The sequence below is a fragment of the Nothoprocta perdicaria genome, unplaced genomic scaffold, assembly GCF_003342845.1.
Source record: "Nothoprocta perdicaria isolate Ctin4 unplaced genomic scaffold, notPer1 scaffold_37, whole genome shotgun sequence".
Classification (NCBI taxonomy): Eukaryota; Metazoa; Chordata; class Aves; order Tinamiformes; family Tinamidae; genus Nothoprocta; species Nothoprocta perdicaria.
Window position 1 is genome coordinate 4,088,823 of NW_020455610.1, and position 16,334 is coordinate 4,105,156.

Here is a 16,334-nt window from a genome sequence, read left to right on the forward strand (position 1 = left end):
AGGGGTCATTTTGATGTTTCTTTTCAAATATAAAGATAACTGCACTACAGCACTGACATTAGTAGCTGCATTTCTGTGTCAAAAAAAAAAAAAAAAAAAAAAAAGGCAACAACAGAAATGCAGCTTCAAAATGAAAGCTATGGATCTGTTTGAATTGCACCTGGGCTGCAGTTACACCAACTTTTTAAAATAGTTTTCCAATCATTAGAAAATAAATTATTCTGGAGATTCAAAAGCTGAATTAARAAAAAAAAAAAAAAGGCCTAATAAGATCAAGAGGTTTTGATTCCTACAGGAAAATATACTGTGTATATCTGCTGTTTATTAGTATGTACTTCGTTACTTGACAAAGCAAGGAAAGGTAGTGCTCTTTTTATTTAAAAGAACACTTGTAGATTCCTTGAAATGTTGATTCTTAAAATCCTTGTTGAATTCTCAGGCATGTTGTGGCATGCCTGTGGCATTTAGGAACAAGTACTTCTACAAAATGAAAATACTACATTTAAGAAGGTGATACAACTACGTGGCTAAGCTAAGGACGGGAAAACTGATTATAGCTGTGCAAAAGGCCAACATAAAGCATCAAGTTTTTTTGTTTGTTTGTTTTTTACTAACAAAACAGTTGCAATAAAATAGAAACTCCTCTCACAACTGCAGACTAACTACGGGTAGATAAACCAGAGGAAAGCTGACTGGTGTGACCATCAACTTTAACAGTTGAGAAAACTGAAAAATTTCACTGACATAAAGACAAATTCTGTACTACCACAGTAGCCATTGAGTTTCACAGAGCAGTGAAGCTCTGTTCCATATACTGAATCCAACCAGCAGATACCTGTGCCGAACAAATCCTCTTGCATTAAAAACACTGGTTTCCTCACCTGCATTAAATATTTAAGTAAGCAAAAGACTATGCACAGAAGATTGGATAACATGAAAGAGAGTGTTTTTCTTTACATTTCCTCTTCCAGATATATTTCCTGTGTAATCCTGCATGAGCATTTCAGATGACACCACAATTGACAAATTAACAACATGCCTTTCAAGTGAGGGCAAAGAAAAAAAAAATCTTAATTCAGAGTGAAGACTTCAAACTTGGAGCAACATGGTTGTGAAGAACTCTAAATGGTTGTATATTTTCATTCAAATGACATAAGCATGTAAGTTAATCTTCTTAAAAAGCTGACCTGAGCCTTGGTTTTCATGCTTTTCAGGGGGGTAGGAGTTCCTCCTGATGACACGCCTTTTAATTCATCCTTTAACTTGGTGATGCTGTTAGTCAAAATTTCCAGTGTTTTCATGATTTCGGCTTTGTCTTCTGACTTCATGGCTTTATTCTTCTCCAGCTTCGAAATCAGCATCTGCCCAATTTACAAGTTTCTTTTTACTTTTCAATTAGAGCAATATGTGATCATGGATCTGTTGTCAAGTATTTGTTACAAGTAATGGAAAAACAGAGCACTGCACTTCTTCCACCACAGCTTTCAAACTCACTATGGAGGATTTTTAACAATTTATATTCAAATAAAGATTTTCATTTATTCTCTGATTAATTAACTACTAACAAACATCTGACATCTCAATTTTAACTAGCCAGAAGTTACACAATATACCTGGTATTTCACAATTTGTATTCAGCCTTAATCACATTTTGGCCTCTTTCCCCTCCCTATGTCTGAGTACTCCTTTCCTAAAATCACCTCACCTTTTGCTGCAAAGTGGGACTCTCTGGATATCTCTCCTCCCCCAAAACTACACATTTTGCACTCATATTTGGTAATTTCTTCTAAATCACGGAATATTCACAGAATCACAGAATACTCAWGGTTGGAAGGGACCTCTASAGATCATCTAGTCCAACCTTCCTGCTCAAGCAGGCACACCCAGAGCATGTGGCACAGGGCGGCATCCAGGTGGGTTTTGAAGATCTCCAGAGAAGGAGACTCCACAGSCTCCCTGGGCAGCCTGTGCCAGGGCTYTGTCACCCTCACAGGAAAGAAGTTCCTCCTCACATGGAGACGGAACTTCCTGTGCTCCAGCTTGTGGCCATTACCTCTTGTCCTATCGCTGGCCAAATTCTTCTAAATTCTTCTAAAATTGTAATTAAATTGCAGTGGAAGTGTACTAGTAAGACAAGTTGAATTAAAACTCTAAATTGAAAATGATAATATTATCTCAAAAGAAAACAGGAATACTTTATAGGACAATTATAGTAACTTATGCTTAAAAGCTTTRAAAGACTTTAACAATGTGAATGGAGATTTACAACTAAATTGCCCATTTTTTAACAATAACATTTTACCTTTTGTGTTTCAATGTGCTTCTCTAGGATTTCTTGCTTCTTTTTTCTCACATCTTGTTGAAGTCGTAATGCTTCCTGGAAGTATAAAAACATAAGAGAAGGTTTCTGGATTTTGCAAACAATGTCAGAAGAAAATATACTATAGCTGACAACTCTTCAGCAGTAACTGACTATGGTTTTTCTGTTAACAGTTWAAAAAATAAATAAAAAATACACACCACTTAACACAAAAAAGCCCCTCACTAAAAGAAGCATGAAGTACAAATAGGGAATATTTAAAGTTATATTTAGAAAAACTAAGCAACACCAAACTAGTGGCAGAGGCCATGTCCTACCCTGCATACAGCTGTGCCTGGATCTGTGCTGGCAAACACTAAACCTCACTATAACTTCTGTTAAGGGCAATCTCTTATACAACTCCAGTAAAGCTGAAAGGCCAAACAGCCCCCTACCACAGGAGCCACAAGCACACTAACAACMCATGGGAGTCCAGGCATGCAAGGGCAGCATCTTGAAAGCAACTGCACGTCAAGCCCATTAATTAAACACAATCCAGGGTACAATTCCAGGCCAAAAAAAAAAAAAAAAAAAGAGAGAGAGAGAGAGAAAAAAAAAAGTTGCCAATAGAAAATCATCTCTTTTGCATCTGACTAGTTCAACCTGGAACAGCCAAGCACTATTGCTCTAACTGCTAAAGAGAGACACCTGACACTGTACCTGGCAAACTGAGTGGAACTGAGGAATTGGGAACACTCCGCACTTAGGAGGAGCAGCAGCAGCTGACACAGCTGCTGTGCTCAGCTCCTCCTAATGCTGCTCGGGAGAAAGCACCTGCTTCTTGCTCTGGGATACAGAATGAAAAGGGCCTTAGATACCAAGATATTTGCAGAAAACAACAGAGCTTTGAGATCAACATATCTGACAGGATAAGAGAGGAGAGGCAGAAGATGATTTTGCACTTCTGCATCACCATTTGGACAGGATCAGACTGCAGTTGTAAGTGCCTGACACAAGGATGTAAAAGCCCAATTGAAAAATGAAATAGTCACACTGCCTGTAAGCCCCAAATAACCAAAAATTATGCTCTGTGGAATACAGTTTGCAACCATTTTTTTCTGAATGGAAAAGGAAGACAAGACATAGGGATGAATGCAAAGAAAAACTAGAGAGATGGAGGAGCAAAGGAGGAAATGAGTCCCACAAAACCATGTTTTTCCACAGCTGCTGGTATATTGCAATATTTAAAGACAGCAAAAACCACCAGAAAGAAAAAAAGGAACCAAGCACATGACAAGGCTCCAGGGCAGCCTTTTTTTTTTTTTTTTTTTTAGCCATCTTAAAGGCTTTTAGTTTCTTAAGGGGTAAGGCCAAGGCTCTAACTTCTGAAAAACATGTTTTAGGGGACAAATATGAAATGAAAAATCAAAACTAGAAGTGCTTTCTTGAGAGTGTCGCCCAATGCCACCGATGACATGCAGCTGCATATTGCTATGGCAAGCCAAGTTTGACATTAGTTCCTGAAGTTTACCATTGGGGGCTATGTTTTTCATTTAAGGGTTATTCTGATTTCAGTGCTTCTGTGTAAGGCTCAGATGATGCATTTAGCTCTTCCTTTGTAACTTAAAACCAGTAAGGTAAACACTGTTCTACATTTAATTTCTCTGAATTATCAAGAAACTAAAGACATTTCTGTTAAGAAGTCTAAAACAGAAGCTTAACTGGGCTCTTCTGATAATCCAGCTAAAGTAAACTATGACTAGGCAACAACTCACGCAGAGATGACAAAATGCACTTTTTTGTATTTTCAGTTTAATCTAAAAATTAAGGAGAAAAATATAGTCCGATGCAGAAACAAAAATGGATGGTGAAGAACTGCAGTTTGAAAATAAAGTAGTAAAATAGAGTTCTCTCCAAGTTTGCTCACTACAAATTCAAAATACGACGAGAATAAAGGCCGGTTGCTTCAGAAGAGCTTCAGGGAGAAGGACAGGGATTACACAACTTCTCGCTCATTAGGGACCACGTAAGGGCAAGGAGATCCTGTTCCAATGGAACAAATTCCCTTATTCTGAGCTACTAAAGAGGTGCCTGCACTGCCATAAAAAGAGAAAATAAAGGGGAAAAAAAAAGAAAGTAACAGAACTAACAGCCATTTTTGTTTTGTACTTTGAAAAAAAACCACAGCAGCAAAATCTAATCTTACTAACTAGTCCATCTAAGCTCTCAAGATGAATATACATCGTGCACTACCTCTAGCGGTCACAAATTCTCAATCTAGGTCCATTTTGTAAAGAAGGGTTTTAATTTACCTGTTTTTTCTTCTGTGCTTCATTAGAGTCTAGCACGGAAGTGGAAACAACAGGCAAAGATTTCTGTGCTGCCTTCAAAGCAGCAGGGTTGTACACAGTTTTTGTCAAGCCAGTAGAAGTGGATAAAACCTATAGAAGGAAATTGTTTTATTTTTTGCCAGTGAATTTCCATTTTAAAAAAATAACAAACAAACATGAGTGCTTCAAAATACTTAAGTCTTTTGTCGATTCCAATAATGCGGAATATTAAAATTTGGTGAAACAAGTATGCTTGGAGTAGCTGAAGTCCATTTTTTTTTTWAAAAAAAAAGGTAACAAAGTCAGATATATAAGAATGATGAGCAGATTATAAATCCTTTATGCTGAGAGTTCGTATGTACTTCAAAGTTTGAAATACATAAAGTACTGGAGCATGATTAAGGAAACAGGAGACAGACTGCCCAAGAAAAACTTTCTTATTTAAATATGTTGTTTTAAGATCAATTTCCAAGGCTAAATTTTCTGAGGGGAAAAAAAAAAAAAAAAAAAAAAAAGGAATTTTAGAGACTAAGGCCCAAAGGGGCCAGAACAGCTCCTTTTCATACTCAGGTTTGAAGATACCCAGCCAAGAAGATTTACTTGAGTATAGGGAAGTCTGACACATTGTACAGCAAAGGAAGAGCCTAAGTCCCTCTGTTCTCCTTCCTAAACTTCCAGTAACATATGGAAATTTCTCTCTAACTTAGGAACAGCACAAATGTTTCTACTGTAGTGCCTCTCTAGGATATATTCTCTACAATACTTGAGAATTTGGGCTTCTCTGTTTCTTATCTATTTCCGCAAAGGCCATTTTGGCTACAGCAGCACTGGAAAAATCRTCTGACTGCTGCGGATGATGATCCCGGTGCGACCTTGTCTTCCGTGYCAGCAACTCACAGCGGTGATACAAATCACTAGCAAATTCTAGGAGTTTAATAATGATTTTCACTTTGTGCACAAAGTAAGAGGTTCATGCAACATCTACTGGTCACCATGCACTCCCTGAAAATCAACAGTGCCCAAAGACAGGGGAAAAAAGTGACAGCCAAGAAACAATAGAAAGACGGGGAAGATTAGAGAGCAGAAGAATTTACAATGGAAGGCTTCATACACAACCTTTACTCTTCATTGTGCTATTGATACTAACTCTTTCAACAGCATTTTCTAGGATAGATGGTGCAAATATTTTCTTTCTTTGAAAAAGGCAAAGCAGGTAAGGGGGTATTAAAAAGGTGCTACCAAGTCCTTTAAGCAGTCTGTTACAAAGGAAATGAAGTCAATGTTCTTAAAYCTTTTCTAGAACACATCACCATACGCTACCACTCGCATCCCCCACATTTAGGAGATGCCTCCTCATAGACAAGCAAAGGACCAGAACTAAACTCACTGACACGCTCCCTGAGCCAAGCTCACTCATTATCCCCTTTAATGCCAGTTCACAGCAGACGAACCCGCTTCCACTAACACAGAACAGTAAGAGGCAAAACAGAAATGTCTTGCAGAGGTCTAAGCAGTACTCATGAGAAAGAATACTGTGAATCTCTTCCCGAGCTCATAAACAGTAAGGACAGTTTCTGTGCAGATCTTAAAAGGCCTCGCTCGCAATGACTGTTTCAGCTTCCTTTMCTCCTGCTCCACAAGAGGCAAAGCCAGTCCTTTTGCCTTCCTTTGCTCCCCCCCGGGGAGGCAAAGCCAGTCCTCATGCCCTGCTCTCGGCCGGCAGCAGAGAGGCATCTGTAACACGAGGACTGTGACGTGTGACAGCTGTTGCTACGTCCATTTCTCATCACCACCGACCAGAGCCACTGCTGAAGCAGCAGGGAATTCCCTTGTGAAGGGAAAAAAACAGCCCAAAAGAGGTCAGAGCCAGTTTCAGAAGCCCGTGCCAAGGAAAAGGCTGCTTCACAATCAATCCATTAACGAGCCCAGCAGCTAATCCCTCCTATAAGGCAACACAACACAGTCATTTTAGCATGGATTTGCTCTGCTCTTTCTGGGTGAGCCACTCGTATGCGAAGAGCAGAAGAAACTCTTCTTCTTTGAACTGAAGCAGACATTACTATTAAAACAAGTATTATTATGGCACACCTGTAAGTTGTAGTTCAGCAATACCCTGCAAGACATTTATCTGCAATAATTAAGGGCCACAAGACTGCAACTAATTAACTCAAACTAGAATACAGGCAAGAAGCCAAGATCAGTGTATGCAAGTGGACTGCTTGGCTTGACTCAAAATGAGTCAGACATCCTCTACATTTACAGCTCAACGTTAAATCCTGGTATTTTTGTGTGCAAAATAAGCAGAGAACTGAATTTAGAGTGAATTCCACTGATTACGTTTCACTCTATGCATTATCTGATGCACTGCCAAGGGGAAACAACTRCTGAGGATGCATGATCCACTTCAGGTCAGGCCAATGCAAAACAGAAGAGATGCATACCCAGGCAGAGACACCTTTTTATTGGGGGAAATTTGCTGCTTTCCTAACAAAACTCTTCTGCACTGAACACTGTAAATCCTGGGGAGACCAGACCTCTAAATCATCTGGAACAGAATGGATCTAGGGAGATCTGGGGCAGGCATCAAGAATTTCACTACTAAGGTAAACACACGAGCCCATGTTCTGAAAATTGCAACCACCAGGCAAAATATGTAACAACTGATAATCACCATTGAGGTGTCTTTCCCACCTACCTCACTCTGTCTTTTGTATGTTCTCTTTTATCTTTCCTCAAGTACTTCAAATTTTAAGATCAACCAAGTAAGAGAGAAATGGTTTACAGCATCACCTTTCAAGRGATACAAACCCCCAAACATAGAAATGCTTTCTATAAAAAAAATGTAATATTAGTTTTTATTTAAGATTTATTTCTTTTTTCTTTCAACAGCTCAGGATCCTGGACATTCCTAGCCACTTCTACGATGAACACAAGAAAATTGTGATGAACTTCTACRATGAACACAAATTCAGAGAAAATCTATTACAGCAAAAAAACGGAATAGCAGCTTCTCTCCTTCATTCTTGTTGTAGCCATTTGCTAACCTGAGTTTCTATATATCAGTTTAACTTGACTCATAGTTATGAAACAACAGGAACACTGATATAACAAAACACATTCTCTTGAAGATCTAACATGGGAGGAAGCGACAAGAGGGAAGCACTCACCTTTTCAGTTGTCGGAGTAACTGGTTTTGACACAAACCCCAGTCTATCTTTCACAGATAACTTAGTCACATTCTAAGAAAACAAAGCAAAATTATCCTCCAAATATGTTTAACTTGATGAATCCATACGTTAGTAATTTAGCAAAGCAGTTTTATAAAGATTAGTAAGAACAGACTTCCGAGCAATAATTCAAGAAAAACATTAAAGCATCTGTATTTTAGACATAGAATTTTACTGATAACTTACACCTGTATCTTGTRAACAGGCTGGCACATACAAGGATACAGCCAAATGTGGAATTATAGAATAGACTAGATATTCTTCTGAAACTAACCCACGACATGTTTAAAGACAGAGAATTACCAGTATGGCTCTTTAAATATTTCCAAAAAGTATTTAAAACTCTTAAATAGATTAACTTTGAACTCCAGTTACTGTGTTACAGAAGCTCTGATGGAAGGCATCAAACACTGGATGTTACGTTTTGAATTTACGGAACATASAGGTTGTAAAATTGGGGCTTTCCTCTTTTTCACAAGAAAAATGCAAGCAATGGTTCAATGCTAATAACCAAGGACTTCCAATATAACCAAAATTGAGTCTATATAAAATTGAGGGTACCATGATAAATTATGTCATGATCCACAGGGGTTCTATAGTTATGTTCTTCCTCATTTGAAGGATGATGTACAAATACTGAAAATACTTCCGAAGTCGGTCCTTAGTCCCTAATGGTTTTAGTAACTAATGGAACCACTGACTTATGAGGAGTTCAGTTATTGCACGTTTTTTTTTTGACAATTCATAGATGTAACAAGCAATTATTAGAGTTATTTTAGTTGCCAGCAGTAGCACAACCTATATAAACAGGCACATTAATTAACTTGTGATACAATACATATAACACAGAAGTTTGAAAACAGTTTTTCTTAAAAAGAAATCACTCTGATCTCTGAGGGTTTTGGTAAAATGTGGGAATTAGATAAGTCTGGACTAAATTTTTTTCTTTAGTTTTCATAAAAATTATAACGTAAAATCCAGCAATGAGCTTGCCAAGCATTGCTTTTAGTTCCGTGGTTAGGGATTAGCAAGGGCAAGAAAAAACAGTGACTCATGCTCAAAAGATTTACACTGACCAATAGTACAACACACACACAGGGACTCAACATATAGAGAAGGAAAGAGAGTATTTAGTATCTCTATTGGCCTTTAAAAACAGCTATGTGGGAGCCTTTTAAATAAGTATATAGCAACACATGCTTTATATAGCAAAAACAATAGTTTTTATTTTCAAACTCAGAATGTGCAACTTAAAGATTAATGAAATATTGCAGGGCTTTGATTTTAAGCACAACAAAAAGCTAGTGCACATAAAAGTGAGTAGTACTCTTTGGTATAAAAGACATTTCACTGCATGTAGAGAGAAACTTTTGTATAAGAAGCTTCACAACCAAACAGAGTGTATTTTAATATGGTAAACGCCTGTTTATAACACCTGAGTGAGCTGTTTATGGTCCCTGAACWGTTGGCAGGCCTTTGGGCATTAGAGGAGGCAACAAGGAGCASAGCGCGTGCGGCGGGCACCTACCTGCGCGGCGTCGGCGCCGGCACTCTGCGCCTCCGCGGGCTCCATGTTGCCTGCGGGCACCGGGCCCAGGCGCTCCTTCACCGACTGCTTCACCACGGGCAGGCTGGGCTGCGGAACCAGCGGCTGCAGCACCTGCAGCGACAGCGCCRGGAGAGCGGCACGTGGGACACGAGCAGCAACGGGAGCAGGAGGCCGCTTCCTGGCAGGAAGCGGCGCCGAGGAGCCCCCGGCCAGGAGGCCTCTTCTGCCTCCGGGCGCACGGAGGCCGCGTGGGGCCCCGGCGCCGGGCCAAGCTCTCTAGCCCCATCCTGCACCCAGATGTCCCCTGGCAGCCGCTGTTGCGGCCACACGAGTTGGAGAGAGAGGCACCCAGTCGCCTCTGTCACCTCTCTGGGCATCCTCTATCATGGAGGGAATGAAGGGAGAGCACTTCATTGAAATACCTGAGGGGAGAATGTAGGGAAGAAGAGGCCAGACTCTTCTCAGTGGTGGCCAGTGACAGGACAAGGGGCAGTGGGTACAAATTGAAACAAAGGAAGCTCCAACTCCAGGTGAGGAAGAACTGCTTTCCTGTGAGGGTGMCAGAGGCCTGGAACAGGCTGCCCAGGGAGCCTGTGGAGTCTCCTTCTCTGGAGATCTTCCCAACCCACCTGGATGCCGCCCTGTGCCCCGKGCTCTGGGTGTCCCCGCTGGAGCAGGGGGTTGGACTAGATGATCTCTAGAGGTTCCTGCCAACCTCAACCATCCTGTGATTCTGGAATTTCCCTACCATTTACCAGYAGAAAATGTTTTTAATGTCTAATTGAAATCTCCTGTCTTTTTAAGCCTTCTTATGCCTACCACAGAAATGGAGACAGGTGGCAGAAGCCTTTTATTTATTTGATGTTTTATTACGTCTGACTCTCACCAGCTTTACTAATTCTCCTGCCCCTTTCAGAACCCTTCTGAATTACAGGGCCCCAAGCAACCAAATTAATCCAGTCTAGACTACTGGATTGGTCAAGAAATTGAGCAAATGTGTAGAACTAAATATTACTGAAGGGATAATTGATCTTAGGAGAAATCTGTCTTTGGTGCAGATATTAAATAAATAAAAATCTGTCTAGAACCACTGTGCACACAGGTGAACTTAAATTAGCAAATAGTGGAAACCTTGACAAAAATGGAAGTGCTAAAAGAGAACAGTTTCGAAAATGCATTATGAATGTGATACCAAATACTAATTTCAGCTAAAAAAGGAGGTAATTRTTTATGGTTAAGAAATGTTTATGAATTAGAAACACCATCTCTCTCATCCAGCTGCTGTTAATTCTCACCTTGCGGGGTAGACAGAAGACAAAAGTATCGCCCTTATTCCTTCCTAAATTCCAGATTTTATTTTTTGTGCCCTCTCCTGAACAGATTTCAGACTTTAGTCTCTTGATACATGATGAAGAGTTGCTGTCTACGAAGCAGGGCCCCTTAACACTTTTACTTGGCACCAGGGGAAATCCAACTGCAAACCGCCAAGGTTAATGTGCCAGAGGTGTCGTGTTARCATGACTACAAAACGTAAGACTATTTAAAACGGATGTCCTGTCTGGTAAGGAATGTGTAGCACAGACATCTGTTTGGATATGTTCAGTCAATATTCCAGTTTGGATGTTGCAATCAGCATGTACACTGATGGCAGCAACCACTAATTGCTCAGCTGTCCTATTCAAGAGAGGAAATGTCTATATTAACGTATAGGGTCTATATTGATGTATGTGACATTCTTCAGCACTCTTTTCTGTCTGATCAGGTGCAAGTCAAGCTTAGTAAAAACACGCTTGAGTTTTGGAAGCAGCACTGMTTCAAGATCAACCTGCAAGGATATTTATCAGTTTACATTCATAATCAATACAAAGGATGGTAACCAGGAGAGTGTGAATGGGAGTAATTAAAACTATATTTGTGTTGATTAAAAGCACCCCTATTGGCACAAAAACAGGGAGACACAGGAAACTGATGCCTAGAACATCGACAGAAGGACTGCACTTGGAAAACTAAACCCTTGATTCTGAAAGGCAGTGTACACCACGACGAGTGAGAAGGCATCAAAAGTTGGAGTAGCATTGAAAAAATCCTCTCATAAACAGCTCATTCCACAGCACACAGAAACATGAGCACGTTCCTGGTGCAAAGCCCTTCTCATACTTTAAGTGTAGAATGGGTTGCTTCACACTGATAACAAATCCAGTAATGCAGGATTCCCAAACAGGTGGATGAATTTGCAATWCCAGGAGCTAACTGACAAACATCCATGCAACAACCTACGTAACTTAGGAGAATCCAGACACCTCTGTAATTCCTGGCAGAGCTACAGTCTTGCTAAGAAAGCTGGTTTGCTTTGCCCACAGCTTACCACTACAGTAATTACTCTAACACTCCCAAACCTGTCAGTGTTTCTATGCACCTGACAATTACCTGTAGATGCTTCACTCTGCAGGACAGCCCCAAAAAGGAGAATGTCCCTAATTTGCTCCCACAGAACTAGGCTAATGCAGCTCCCCTCTTCTACAGTAAGGATTACAGAGCAGAGCACTTCTGTGCAACACAGACTATACCGCTCCATCCTACTGCAGGATCAACAGGACAGGAAAAAGGAGAGAAATAGAAAATAAAAATGTACCCTTGGCAGGAAAAGGGAGATTGGTATTTCTTTTTTTCTGGAAAGATAATCTGCTGGCTTTCTCATGCTTACCAGGGGAAAAAAAAAAAAAAAAAAGCTATTTCAGTTAAAACAAACTAGCAGTTATTTGGCACCCAGTAGCATCAAACCTTGCTTCGCATGAGACAAGTACTAGACTGATTCTGTGACTGAGAAAGTCACAGAATGGTTTTAAACACATTAAGTACTTTGCTAATCAAATCCTGTACSTTGTATCTACAGAGTCCAAAAATCTACAATTAAAGTGTAACCTTTAGGGAAAAAAATGACTTAATTCACTATTTCAAGAGTACCTGGTTTACTTTCTCTAAAGATTTCTAAAATCTAACAGTTTARAAAGAGTATATTTTACACAGAGTTCTAGACAGAAGGTCCTCTACCTTGGGTGCAGTAGTCTGCARTGGTGGTACACTGCCTTCTCGATGCCAATAAACTTTAATAAAGCGATTATTTAATACTGCTTCTGTACTTGATATAGCTTTCTTTGCTTCCTCGTGTGTGGCAAACTGAATGAGGGCACCTTCTGGATCACCTTGATATGCAACCTACGGTTTAAACAGAACAACCAAACTTAGGAASGCAGGATTTTTATTCATGTAAACATGACTGTAAAATCACTTGTTTCAGAGGTTCAAAAGTTTATTATTTATACCCAATACAGGTCAGCAGATGAGTATTTCCTATTCACGATCCTGTCTGAAAGGTCTGCTGCTAAAAAGCAACAATGCAATTAAGTTAATAAAGTTCAAGAACGCTCTTAAAGAGGGAAAAAAAAAGTGAAATGTCTAAAGTTAAACAGAATTTCCAAATCGTGGCCACGAGTGGTTGTTTGAGAGAGGCAGAAGCAGCAGGCGAGTAAAGACAGTGTCTGTAACCAACAGAGGAGGCCCTTACCCACCATCCTAGCTACACAACAGAGCATTCTCACTGTCCTTTGGATTGCAGTTTATGATTCCAGACACTTTGAAAGCACAAACTTGTACCTTTGGCAAGAGGAGCAGAGCTCGCTCTAGCTCCTGCTTCCTCTCTGCATACACATACACACGTATGTTTCCTTTCCTTACCGAATCATACTGTCTAATAATACTCCCATACTGTGAGGTATCCTATTGAGTGGCTTAAGAAATGTTCAGGAGCAATTAAGAGATCCCAATTCTGTCAGTGCTGTGATGGGTGAGGGAGGTTAATTCTGTACTGAAGCAACATACACAATAAATATTCTATTGCCACCTCTYGATCCAACTTCCCAAAGTAAACAAGCAATTGTACATGAAAGCACCATGTACAAAGCTTATTACTGCTGATAAAGACACACGATGAAATGTCAGAGAATGCAGCACAAACCTGGGGTACAAAATGCTGACCTTACCCATGCAGCCTGCCATACGTAACGTTAACATAAACTAAGCTCCAGCTCTTGGTATTTCTTTTGTATCTTTTCTCTAATCGTTTACTTATTTCTGCTTATAAGCCTTTACGTAAAAAAAGTACTTTTTTTTTTTATGTTGACTCTTACCTGTAAGTTTACTAAGTTGCCAAATTTACTGAAATGTTCATTAAGTTTGCTGATATTGTTAAGTTCTGGGGGAACTTTCCTCAATTCAAGTTTCGTATTTTCATTTCCAAACTGTACCTTCTTCGGGAAACCTGGGCTATTTGTTCTGTTAAAATTTTGCCTGCAATAAGATAAAAAAACAAAAAAAAAGCAAGCCAGAAATCCATAGCAAGCTAGCAAATATAACATTACGTTTTATACACCCACACAGGAGAAGAGCTATACACCTAAACACCACCATTTTAGAGGAGCTGGAAAGAGCACAAGCTCATATACCTGCAAATCCTCTACCCAAACCCTCAGCGTTCTCTAGGGCATAAATCCGCAAGATAATTCCCAACAATGCCCTCCTGTCAATGACTTTCTACTTCATGGTGTCTCTTTTCTTCAAAAACGATTTTCCAAAATCTTCCAATTCCTTCCTGCAATATCTCCCAAGGCTTTCCTCCAACCCAGGTAATCTCTCCTCACCTTCCATCCTTTGGTCACCTCAGATAAATCTGCACTCCATACTCTTTGTCAGTAACATATCCTAAAACTCAATCCATGTTTGGGCAGTGATACGGGTCACATTTCAAAACTAAAACCAGCCACCCTTAATGCCTAAGACACTGCAGCTTCTCTATTCCTTGGATCATTCCAGGTGTGGGGAAGTAGATCTCATTATCATCCCAAGCAATTTCAGTTATCTCTATACTGTCTTTGAGAGAAGACAGACAAACACAGACCCTCCACAGTAGGGTTAATTTTAACACATTCATCTCACTCACAGTCAAGATTGTTTCTAAATTATATTGGTTTATATTTGTTTCAGATGATGGAAAAGAGCTCCAACAGACTCCAACTATCAAGGCAACTTTGCATTCATCATCACTCACTTGTCAAACCAAGTCTTCTTAGTCGGAACTCCGCCTTCCCCTGCACCAATTGTTCTTTTCCTGGACTCTGCATCTACCACTATTCTCATGCTACTTTTATTAGCAGGTTTTTCTGTAAAAAGATGAGAGACATTGAATTGGTTTTGCATTTGCTTACTCACACTGACCGTGCACTGAAAAACAAATGGTTTATCCTGGAATGATTATTATCCTTGTTCAAACCGGATCAAATCTTGGTCACAGATTCAGGGTCTTACAGATTAGCAGATGCTGCAGCAGATCAAAATAGCTAATAGCTTGAGTTTTGTCTAAAAAACATCATGTATAAGGGAAAAAATACATGTGACAGAGGCATCTGCCACAAAAAGATTTAGCTCACTCCCAATGTCTCACAAGATACTCTATCATTACTCCCAACACCTCCATTCTACTCTTGTATGACACACAAGAGAGAAAAATTGTCAACAACTGGAAATGCAGGGTGCTCCGAAGCACCTAGGAGGAGCTTTTGGCGAGGTGCTGGCTCTTGCTGAAGAGCATGAATCAAAATGGGGAACTCTTCACTGAAAATGTATCAATGAAAACTTCAGAAGACTAAATACAAGCAAATAAAAATATGAATAAACCCACATCTAAAGAATTCATATCCACCTTCCCCTTTCATATGCTGCTTCCTTTTCTCATGGCCATGGAAACTGTAAGCTACTTAAGTATAGCTGGCTGCTACCAGCTATAATGACCCCAGTCCCTCCGCAACAAAAAAATCCTAAGGTTTTATTACAAAAAGGTAAGATTTTTCTATTTAAGAGATGTTCAAAGTGTCTGGYTATTAGGTTTAGGAAGTGTGTACTCCATACAATCCACACAATAGATTTCACTGTACCTGTAAAAAGGCAAAACAACATATCAGTATAATTCCCTGTTCAGTTATATTTCTCTTAAAACCAAATGTTTCATTGAATTTATTTTCCAGTATCACATTCTCTGAGAGATGCCTCAATTGCCAGCAATGTAAGAGAGCAGCTAGATTAGCAAGCATGGCTTTGAGACCCTACCTCTGGGTGGCAGGTCCATATCACCTGATGTGAGTCCTATCAAATTTGGTCTTTGAGCATGCACTCTGTGTCTGTACATGGGTCTTGAAGTGTTTGTTATACTTGGAGCTTCTGGATTATAGCCATCTGTGTCATACGTTTCTGGTAACAAAGAGATTGTCTAATTAAAATAAGTTGCAGTCAAAAAAGAAAAACTTGCAAATGTAATACTTCATTTAGTTACAAGGTTCAATTACAATAGAAATTCTGTTTCAGAACATTATTATTTAAAAAAAAAACCATGACATTAAACAGCATGACAAGCTTTTGCTTAAACACAATTTAAACACAGTATTATTCCCTATGCAAGATTCACGTTTCACATGCAAATTTTATTTGTCTTAAGTTAGAAAAAAAAAACCTGTTATGTTACTGTCATAGTCTAAAAGATAAAACTTATTCTATCAAATAATAACATGTCAAACGAGTAAAACAGAAATCAAGGTTATTCTATTTAGCAAACCTTGTGGGCAAAGCCTCAGTACTACACCTGCTGTGAAAAGAGAGGGTGGAGCAGGAGGCGGCTGGTGATGAATCCCAGTGGTAACAACAGCAGGAACGGAGCTCGTGGCTGAGTTGGGGGGGGCATCCATGCCAGCAGGCTGCAGGGGCGGGAGGGGAGGGGGTGGTCCTGGCAAATGCAAAGAACAATACTGCATTACCCACGAGGTGGACACTGAGGTCAGAAGGAACTGGGTTTGAAGGTATCTTAGAGCTATTAATCTATGCAT

The 16,334-nt window shown here is 39.7% G+C and overlaps 1 protein-coding gene across 2 annotated transcripts in view; it reads right to left on the minus strand.

Moving 5' to 3' along the window:
* Positions 1-16,334, minus strand: part of RBM26 (RNA binding motif protein 26) — a 51,011-nt gene that overhangs the window by 13,742 nt on the left and 20,935 nt on the right. Inside the window, exons 8-17 of one of the 2 annotated variants that reach the window (XM_026044504.1) lie at positions 16,094-16,234; positions 15,565-15,705; positions 14,510-14,621; positions 13,593-13,752; positions 12,457-12,621; positions 9,385-9,516; positions 7,797-7,868; positions 4,612-4,740; positions 2,303-2,377; positions 1,188-1,361 (exon numbers count right to left, since the gene is read on the minus strand). In XM_026044504.1, coding sequence (XP_025900289.1) covers positions 1,188-1,361; positions 2,303-2,377; positions 4,612-4,740; positions 7,797-7,868; positions 9,385-9,516; positions 12,457-12,621; positions 13,593-13,752; positions 14,510-14,621; positions 15,565-15,705; positions 16,094-16,234 — 1,301 coding nt within the window. Of the gene's footprint in view, positions 1-1,187; positions 1,362-2,302; positions 2,378-4,611; positions 4,741-7,796; positions 7,869-9,384; positions 9,517-12,456; positions 12,622-13,592; positions 13,753-14,509; positions 14,622-15,564; positions 15,706-16,066; positions 16,235-16,334 lie in introns of both variants that reach the window. The other variant, XM_026044505.1, reaches the window with a different exon arrangement.